The 9,964-nt window shown below is 34.9% G+C and overlaps 1 protein-coding gene across 1 annotated transcript in view; it reads left to right on the top strand.

Moving 5' to 3' along the window:
• Positions 1–95: 95 nt before the first annotated feature.
• The window catches only part of LOC101495726 (uncharacterized), a 15,334-nt gene continuing 5,465 nt past the window's right edge, over positions 96–9,964 (top strand). Inside the window, exons 1-15 of the mRNA XM_073364287.1 lie at positions 96–304; positions 1,959–2,936; positions 3,482–3,597; positions 4,661–4,869; positions 5,009–5,128; positions 5,284–5,412; positions 5,530–5,655; positions 6,034–6,089; positions 6,212–6,311; positions 7,699–7,816; positions 7,954–8,163; positions 8,356–8,680; positions 8,918–9,011; positions 9,746–9,854; positions 9,931–9,962. Coding sequence (XP_073220388.1) covers positions 2,110–2,936; positions 3,482–3,597; positions 4,661–4,869; positions 5,009–5,128; positions 5,284–5,412; positions 5,530–5,655; positions 6,034–6,089; positions 6,212–6,311; positions 7,699–7,816; positions 7,954–8,163; positions 8,356–8,680; positions 8,918–9,011; positions 9,746–9,854; positions 9,931–9,962 — 2,571 coding nt within the window. The 5' untranslated portion in view covers positions 96–304; positions 1,959–2,109. The remainder of the gene's footprint in view (positions 305–1,958; positions 2,937–3,481; positions 3,598–4,660; positions 4,870–5,008; positions 5,129–5,283; positions 5,413–5,529; positions 5,656–6,033; positions 6,090–6,211; positions 6,312–7,698; positions 7,817–7,953; positions 8,164–8,355; positions 8,681–8,917; positions 9,012–9,745; positions 9,855–9,930; positions 9,963–9,964) is intronic.

The following is a 9,964-nucleotide window of genomic DNA, read 5'->3' as shown; positions in this document are numbered from 1 at the left end:
CTCTCTCTCTCTCTCTCTCTCTATATATATATATATATATATATATATATATATATATATATATATATATGTATGTATATACCAATACATTTCCAGCTTTTTTTCTTCCAAAATTCTCCATTCTTTCTTTCTCTAAAATTTTATTAATTATTTAAAAACCAAAAGCGAAAACGAGAAAGTAAAAGCAAAAGAGAAACAAAACTATTCTGAGTTGGACCATCATCAACAACCACAACTATTACTAATTGATTCTTCAATCTTCAAACAGAATCTTACATTCATTCTTCCAATTTTCACTCTTACGGTTAGTTCACTCCCACTCTTCTACTTCTCTCACCTTTTACTTCTTTTCAATTATTTTATATCTCTCTATTTATTTATTCATTTATAGGTTTTATGTTTCGTTTTTCTCTTTTTGATTCCGATCGCATTGCATGATTTCTTGTTTGCAGCTTTGTTTTTCGTTTTTTTTAAGCGTTTTTGTTAATAGATTCGTGATCGAGGTTTGATACTATGGCGTGGACTTGAATTTCACTATTGTAGAATTAATATTGACTGAAAGCGGCTTTAGAGGTTTCTAAATTTTGGATAATAATTCTCTGGAAATGTTGGTAGGATTGGATAATAATACTAGTTACTAACAAATACTCCAAAATGTTATGCATTTATGTTAATTCCTTGATAAATGAAATGCAAGGTTTGCTACAAACTTAGGAGGATATATGCATATTTGTGCACAATATGTTGCCGAGTTTGTTCTCTTTCATTTTCCAATAACAGTTAAATGCCATATATTGCTTTTAGAAGTTAACAATGTGTAGAGTCTTTTGTTAAGAAATACTCCTGGAAATATAAGTGAAAATAGTATTTGAAAAGTTGACGTTGGTCTAAATTTTCGATTAGATACTTCAATTTTTCAAACACTTATTTTCTAAAATTTTATTCCGGAGGAATTACTTTAGTGTCGTGTTTTAATCCTAACTAATTAATTGATGCTGTTGGCTCCGTGTCGGTCATGCTTGGAAACATATTTTTTCTTACTGGAATAGTGCAATTTGAAGTAATTAATTGCTCAGATTCATGTTGTAGTAAAGCTGATATTATGCTAGCTTTCATAAGAATTATTGTGAACGACATAGTTAAGCATAAGTCGCAGCAAGAGTCGGTATTTGGTTGAGATACATGGCTCCTAGGTTACAGTTTTTAGCTGACGAAGTTCAATTGTTGGGATCAAAACTTTCCAGCGATGATTAACATGCGATAAGGTGTTCAAAAATTTAGAACGACTTCAAACTGAGGCAACTAAAATGGTTAATTAGATTTAAGTCACCTGCCATTGAGCGCCATAGTGTGCATCTGCAGTACTATATTGCCTTTTTTACATTCTACTCATTTTGCATCCGTCTCTATATGTATACACCTTTATATTTGTATGTTTGTTTTATTAATTGAATGTCAAACTATGACAATGGTGGTTTCTTGCTCAGAAAATTTTGAATTATTATATTATATAATAGACAAAGTCGAGGAAAACTCACCGAAGAGGGACTTTTCAAACTTTAACACAATAAATAATGTAATTGATCTGTTCGCACTCTTTCAAGATCTGAGTACAGTAATACATTATTTTTCATGTGTTATTTAATTTTATGGTTTGCTTGAAATTTTTTTCATTGGATATATTCTCTCACTGAAATTTCTGATGTATGATATAATTAATTGCCTCTGTGAATATTAACAATCTAACTTGAAGTTTCACAAGCTTCATCATTCCACATTAATTTGCTTTATACCATATGGTTTTTATATATAAATAGAGTTTTATGAGTAATGGCAAGTTTAAGCTCTAATATATGTAAAAATCTTAAAATAATGTATTCCACACTCTAACGTATTCATCATTCCACACTGCAACGTTTCTGTTTTTCTTATTGTTTGATAATTTCCTGTGTATTTAGTTGCAGAATATATGTATAAAAGTGGCTTCCTTGAATACAATCCCTATGGAGGTAGCTTTCAGAAATAACTACAGGCGATTGTTTTCACAGACCTGATTGAAACCTTACACTGATTCTGAGTTCTACTGATACGTATTTGCCGTAGGTGGTGATGCACTCTGCGGTAATGCATAAGTACCTCTGGTGTTGCATTCTATTGGGATATCTTCATATATCGTGCCTTTCTCTTAGTACAGGACAGCATTTGAATAGTAGTACTGGCTTAAAAGTATTGTTGGGTTACACTGAGCTACTTGTCAGAGATGATTCTGCATTTGCTGAAACATCAACTTTGTCATTCCCATTGAATGAGTCTGTTTCTTGCGAGGACTTGGAAGGTGTAGGATCTTTTAATACCACATGCTTACTAAGCTCAACTCATTATTTGAAATCTGATATTGTCATATATGGTGTTGGAAACCTGGAAATACTTTCCCATGTTTCACTTTCATGTCCTGTGGAAGGGTGCATGATATCGATCAATGTGTCTGGCAACATTAAACTTGGTCAAAATGCATCTATTGTTGCTGGTTCTGTTATTTTATCAGCTGCCAATGTGACTATGGAATACAGTTCTTCTATAAACTCATCATCTTTGGGTGGGCAACCACCTTCCCAAACTAGTGGCACACCTGTTGGCAATGAAGGAGCTGGTGGAGGCCATGGTGGTCGCGGTGCGTCTTGTTTAAAAAACAATAAGACAAATTGGGGTGGTGATGTTTATGCTTGGTCCACGTTGTCTGAACCATGGAGTTATGGGAGCAAGGGTGGTGGAAAATCTACTAAAAAACAATATGGAGGGAACGGTGGGGGACGCATTAAGCTTCTAGTGAAGGATACTATATATGTAAATGGGTCTGTTACTGCAGAGGGAGGAGATGGAGGGTATGATGGGGGAGGTGGTTCCGGTGGAAGTATATTAGTACACGCCATAAAGTTGTGAGTATGAACTAGTCAGTCAATGATTATATACATGTTTTTCCTGTTATGGTTTCTAAACTACTTTTAAGGGTGCCTTCATCTATTAATTGAGGAGGGAAATGCATTTTTAAGGCATCTGAAGTCACTTTTACTAACAGTTGCTACTTGCTACTCTATAATTCGTAGTTTTAATACATATAATAGGGTTTCAAAGTGTAAATGATTAGATAAAAGCATATGTCTATAAAAAGCAAAATTACGTTAATAGTGACAATAGAGATTTGTGGCCTCTGCTGATGATGGTATATTGTCTAATTTTCTGTTTACATGGATTTCCTTTGGCATTTGGCCCACAGTCATTTACAATTTCATATGGTTAGTATTCATTTTCTACTGAAAAAGTGCTGATATATTTGGAAATGTCTTGTCTTTGTTAAAGTTTTTGAGTAGGTTCTAGTTTTTACAACTGTCTTTGTCAAAGGTTTTTCTTAGGGACTAACACATCCTGTCTAGTGTATTGTTGTTGTAACTTTCTTTTGGACTTCATATTTGGATGAGTGTAGGAAGGGATATGGTGCTATCAGTGCAGCTGGTGGGATTGGATGGGGTGGAGGCGGTGGAGGGAGAATATCACTTGATTGTTACAGCATACAAGAAGATTTAAAAATTACTGTCCATGGTTTGTTCCCATTCATTTTCTATACATGATGGTGTTTAAACCAATGATGACTCCTGGTTGATGTTTTATTATACTATAGGAATTTTGAGCTTAATCTATGTAAATCAAAGTACCAAAAATTTATAATTTCTTTTGAATAAATAAACGTTCTCAACAATTTTCAATAAAACCGCTTTTTTACTGGAAGAAAATGGGCATAGGTTAGGGCATGATACTTCTTTCATGAAGGAAAAGAGAATCATATGATACCAACTTATCTACTGTAGGTGATACATGAATTGTTGGAAAGGAAATATTTCATTTTTAATTGAGAAGCCTGGCCTGGCCAGGTCTGACCTGTTTTGAATGCTTTAACTTTTATGAATATCGAGTGTAGAACCCGCTCATCAACAAAATCTCTCAACTTTCCAGGCTTTCCATTGGATTTTGAAGTTTTTTTGAAAATTGTTCTGCTGTTTTATATTATGGAATCTGTCCATTTTTATTTGATTGGCTTTCAATCATTTCATTGATGTCCTTTGTGTCAAGCCAACTTCTGTTTCTGCCTCTTGCATGCTTAATTCTTTCAGACGCATTGAGGCGGTGAGTCCATTATTCTGCATCAATTTTTTCATTGGCATATGCAGTGGGGATAATATGGATGAATAGCATAAACTATAATAGCAGAACAGGTGAGGGAAACCCACTTAGGTAGTTTTTTTTGAAATCATTCAAGTTTGTTTTATTATGAAATAACTCTGTTACCTATTGGTTTTGCGTTGTTAACTTGAAGGACTGCCCTTGTATCCTTGTGAAATGAGTTGGATGCTGACCTCCACCCATACACAAGGAGTTTACTTTTTAACATTTTCCTTTTCACACTCGTACAGAACCTGAATCTTTTGGTGGTTTTGATGTTGCATTTAATGTTTTTATATATGTTTTCTTGATACAAAGTTTTTGGCCGAAACTCTTATAGTTGTTTTATCTTCAACTTTTTCAATTCATATAACATGCAAGCATGCCTTTTTTATCTGGATAGCAAAAAGAAACTTCTACACGGGACATGCATTTGTTTTGACAGGTGGTTTGAGTATTGGCTGTACTGGGAATTCTGGAGCAGCTGGCACATATTTCAATGCAAATTTATTAAGTTTGAAAGTAAGCAATGACAATGTCTCCACAGAAACAGAAACTCCTTTGCTTGATTTCTCAACCAGCCCTTTATGGTCAAATGTTTATGTGGAAAATAATGCAAAAGTTTTGGTTCCCCTTGTTTGGTCCAGAGTTCAGGTAGGAAAGTTATACACATTATGCACTATGACAGCCACACATTATGTTGATCTCTCAGTCGTGAGATGTCTCAAACGGCTGAGATTTTTAACCCTTGAATCCTAATATATGATATTTATTATATTATCTAATTATGAAGGTAAGAGGCCAGATTAGTGTATATAGTGGAGGAAGCTTAATCTTTGGGTTGTCTGATTATCCAATTTCCGAATTTGAGCTTGTTGCAGAAGAGCTTTTGTTGAGCGATTCTATCATAAAGGTACTATATAGTGATTTAAAGTGTTTTTTCTGTTATAATTTTGGTTCCATTCTTAATCCATTTAGGCGTTCCTTGTTTTAGAATACTAGTTCTGTGAGTTTTAGCTTCAGCTTTCAACTTATTATTTAATAATTTTACCTTAAATATGTATGAAGGTTTTTGGTGCATTTCGAGTTTCTGTTAAAATGTTACTCATGTGGAACTCCACGATGCAAATTGATGGTGGTGTAAGTACTGTTGTATCTGCTTCAATACTTGAAGTGAGAAATCTGGCTGTGCTAAAGGTAAATGGTCTTTATCATTAATTCAAGCTATGTAGTATTCTTGGTTACAGAACCATATTTTGTTCTTTGCGGGTCGGAGTGTTCAAACACAGTGATTGTGATTTCTTCCTTTTGCAGCAAAGTTCCGTTATTAGTTCAAATACAAACTTGGGCTTATATGGTCAGGGACTGCTACAATTATCTGGTGATGGCGATGCAATCAAAGGCCAGCGACTATCCTTGTCTCTCTTCTATAATGTAACTGTAAGCAATTATAAGTACAATAATACTCTTATATCTTTAAAAAAAATATTAAGTGGTTACAAGAGATTTATATGATTGTTTAGGGATTTCCCTCATGCCAGGGATGCCAATATTCAAAAGATAAAAGCAATATACTCTTTTGATCATTCTGCCTGCCATGACTAAAAGCAAATATCTACATAGCTACAGTATAGATGAATTAGAAAGATTGTATTTTCAGCATGCACGTGTGCTATTTCAGTTTTCTTTTCAAGGCTTTACTTTGATTTTGGTTGTATAAACAACTCCTTCTCACTAGGACAAGTTTTGTGTGTTGTCACTGTTTCCCAAATTCATGGATTTGTATGCAGCATTTTAACAGTCTTCCTCTCTTGACAGGTTGGTCCAGGTTCCTTACTTCAAGCACCTTTGGATGATGATGCTAGTAGAGGCACGTAAGTATGACTGCTTTGTGGGCACACTGCTCGACTTCAATTTTTTCCATCCAGTCCTTAAACTCCTCTGAAACTCTAAACTTAATTGATTGTATTGCTTTGTTTTGTAATAATTTTTGCAGGGTGACAAAACATCTTTGTGACACACAGAGATGCCCAATAGATTTGATAACTCCACCTGATGACTGTCATGTCAATTATACACTATCCTTTTCACTTCAAGTAAGATTTGTTGATCGGACAGGTTGCATTTTTAAATGTATTTTAATTTAATTAATTAAAAAAATATGAAATTCTTGTACTGTTTTTCTGGTATGCAGTTTATTATTGAAGAAAGTAATGGAATAATACTTTCATCTTTTATGACTACAACCTTAGACTATTTATATAGGAAATGAAATTACAATAGTTATAATGACTAATAATGACAGAATCATAAAAAAAAAAGAGTAATAATATAAAATCATAGAGAATCAAATCTGATTTCTCTTGATTCTTCAACAATTACTGTCAGTTGGAACTTCTTTTCCCCCCACTTTTATTGCATTTAATACAATTTGTCACAAACCAACTATCTCAAAAGCTTAACTTTTTAGGTGAAAGCACATGAAGAATTTTAAACTCTTAATATTTAACATGCCCCCTCATACAACACAAGAGTTTAAGCTAATGAGAACAGTTTGTTATTGTTGTAGTCGCATTTCTGTTTTTCTTTTATAGTAGTTGTTCTAACCAACTCAGTTTTTCTACCATTGTCATCATCATTTCTGGTTACTCCATTAGAAATTAAGCTAATGAGAAAGCGAGAAATGATATATGGTGAAAGACAAGTTCAGTGAGAATTCGTGTGCTATTTTCTATAAAACTGAATTGATATATCTGATAGGGGAGATACAATGTTCTTATTTACAGAGATCCACTGGTAAAGCTAAATCAGTTAACTGACGCAACGGTCAGTTAAACTGATTCTAACTAACTATAACAGAATATATCAGACTTTAGCAATAATAAGAGTAGAAGCAGCTAGGCTGCTGTGCAAGCTAAATGCTCAGCTGAAACTCAAGTATAGTGCATTTCTGATAGGGACTTGGGCATTATGGGGTATTAAGTCTCACATCGACTAGTATGGGATACTCAGTGGAGTATTTAAGTGGTTTGGTTATTCCTCTTTGATAGCTTGCTTTTAAGGGAGGGTTCCCCAAATGCTTGGATACTTACCAATTGGTATCAAGGCTGGTTGTCGGTGGCTCAGAAAGAGCTACTTACGAAGGGGCTGACCGAAAAGGCCGAGTAAAGCGTCATAATGCATCTGCCAGGACATCAGCTCTAAGAGGTGGTGCTATGATAGGAACTTGGGTATTATGGAGTGCCCAAAGTCCCACATAGAGTTGTATGGGATGCTCAGTAGAGTATTTAAGTTGGCTGGTTCTTCCCCCTTGATAGCTAGCTTTTAAGGGAAGGTTCCCCAAGTCCTTTGATTCTTATCAATTTCTCATAAGCCCCACACAATCAACTTTTTAGTTGGGCATTGCTTTTTGATTGGGATTGCATAACAACAATATCGCTGTTTAAGTAGAACCTTATTGTGGGTTCTTTTGAGTTTTTGTAGATTTGTCGTGTTGAGGATCTTCTTGTAAATGGCATTATTAAGGGAAGCATAATTCATATTCACAGGGCAAGGACTGTTATTGTTGATACCGATGGTATGATTACGGCCTCTGAGTTAGGTAACTAATTTTTTCCACAAGCCTTTATTTTTTGTTACTTTCTTCCCTTTTAAGTTTTTTCATGCTAGTAAAAATGCTAATTGCCAAAAAAGGATGTTATAATTTTTAGATCCTGATTAGACCAAGAACCTTTTCAGGATGCTCTGAAGGAATTGGTAAGGGAAACTTTTTGAATGGAGCTGGTGGTGGTGCTGGACATGGTGGAAGAGGAGGGTCTGGATATTTCAAAGGGAGAGTGAGTATTGGTGGAAATGAATATGGAAATGCTATTCTTCCATGTGAATTGGGAAGTGGAACTAAGGGCCCTAATGAGTCATATGGGCATGTTGTTGGAGGAGGGATGATTGGTAAATAGTTTTATATACCTCTAGAGTTTATTATGTTTCAATAAAAGGGTTTACTAGTTTTCTTCTGAGATTTACATGGATGCAGATACCTGCAAGTTCTATATATGTCTGCCCCTTCTTCATATGAAGGAAAATATCTATACTTTTTGTAATGTTCTCTGCTCAAAGTTATTTTTGTTTAAATTTTGCTAGTGATGGGATCAATTCAGTGGCCACTTTTTAGGCTCGACCTTCATGGATCCTTACGGGCTGATGGTGAAAGCTTTAGCAAAGCAATAACAAGCAGTGATGGTTCTTTGGTTGGTGGTCTTGGCGGAGGTTCTGGTGGAACGGTCCTTCTTTTCCTTCAAGAACTCTGGATTTTGGAGAATTCATCCTTATCTGTTGTTGGGGGGAATGGTGGCTCCCTTGGTGGTGGTGGTGGAGGAGGAGGTCGAGTTCATTTCCATTGGTCAAAGATTGGTATGGAAGAAGAATATTTTCCTGTTGCAAGTATTAGTGGCACCATGAACTATAGGTATGCATAATCACATTTCTATTACTGGGTTTAGAATTGGAGCATAATAGATTGTTCCTGCTTTTCTTTGGGCCCGAACACTATTTTTATCTTTGGAGGACTAATAAAAATTTACTCTTTTAAGTAACTTGAAGCATGGTTGTTATAAATAATGCAATCACTATTTTGGTAAAATGGTAATGGTCATTTCTTTAAATCAACTGCTGAGAAACAGCAACTCTTCATGATTTTAAACAGTGGAGGTGCTGGGGACAATGGGGGCTTTCATGGACAGGAGGGTACCATATCTGGGAAAGCATGCCCTAAAGGCCTGTATGGAATCTTCTGCGAGGTTTGTTCCATTGATTTTCTTTTTATTCATTTGTTTTTTTTGCCTAGCTCTGCTTAGACGAATAGTTTTTTTATGCCCCTTTGGTAAGTATATTTTTAGATTTTTCAAAAAAAAAATATATTTTTAGAAGCCAGCATTCTCTGCTCTTGTAATATTCTCTCTCTCTCTTCTCTGATAGAATCCTTCTTTTAAAACTGAAAAGTGAAAACCACAATGTAAGATCTATTCTATTGACTTCATTTAACATATTATGCTTTTAGGTTATGTGGTTCGTGTCAACATGATTTGTCTGAGGACAGTTACATACAATTGACTTGAGTAACTTTTTAGTCCCTACAAAATATATGAAATTCAGTTAAGTCCCCACAAAATATATGTAAGATTGCAAAAACATTTGAACCATTTTTCATTAAAAATATCCAAGTGTTTTGAGAAAAATCGTTGATAAAAGTAACAAAATATTGATAACCCAAACATGAAACAACATGACTAGGACCCCAAATATCGGAATGAACTAAAGCAAAAGAAGACTACCAATCTTCGGCCTTGACTGTTAAGATACCTTCTCTCCAGTTGCCAAGATTGCATCTGTCCGCCTTTTCTTGCCATAGCTGCTGTTCATCAACGGCCTCTCCATCAATCGGGATTAAAAAAATGCCTTCCTAATAATTCTTGCGAAAGCACTGGATATCTATTTTCTGAAAATTTATTGAACCATGGAAGTGAATTTTCAGGAATGTCCTGTTGGTACTTACAAAGATGTTGATGGTTCTGAGGCAGATCTTTGCATTCCTTGTCCTCTTGATCTTCTTCCAAATCGTGCAAATTTCATATATAAACGAGGTATCTTTGACGGTTTATATTGGCTTTATGTGCCTAACTTTGCTCTACCTCTAATTTTTAATACTTTTCTGTGTAGGGGGAGTTACAAAGCGCTCTTGTCCATATAAATG

The sequence above is a fragment of the Cicer arietinum genome, chromosome 8 (genome assembly GCF_000331145.2).
Source record: "Cicer arietinum cultivar CDC Frontier isolate Library 1 chromosome 8, Cicar.CDCFrontier_v2.0, whole genome shotgun sequence".
Lineage (NCBI taxonomy): Eukaryota > Viridiplantae > Streptophyta > Magnoliopsida > Fabales > Fabaceae > Cicer > Cicer arietinum.
This window is presented reverse-complemented; position numbering and strand designations above follow the sequence as displayed.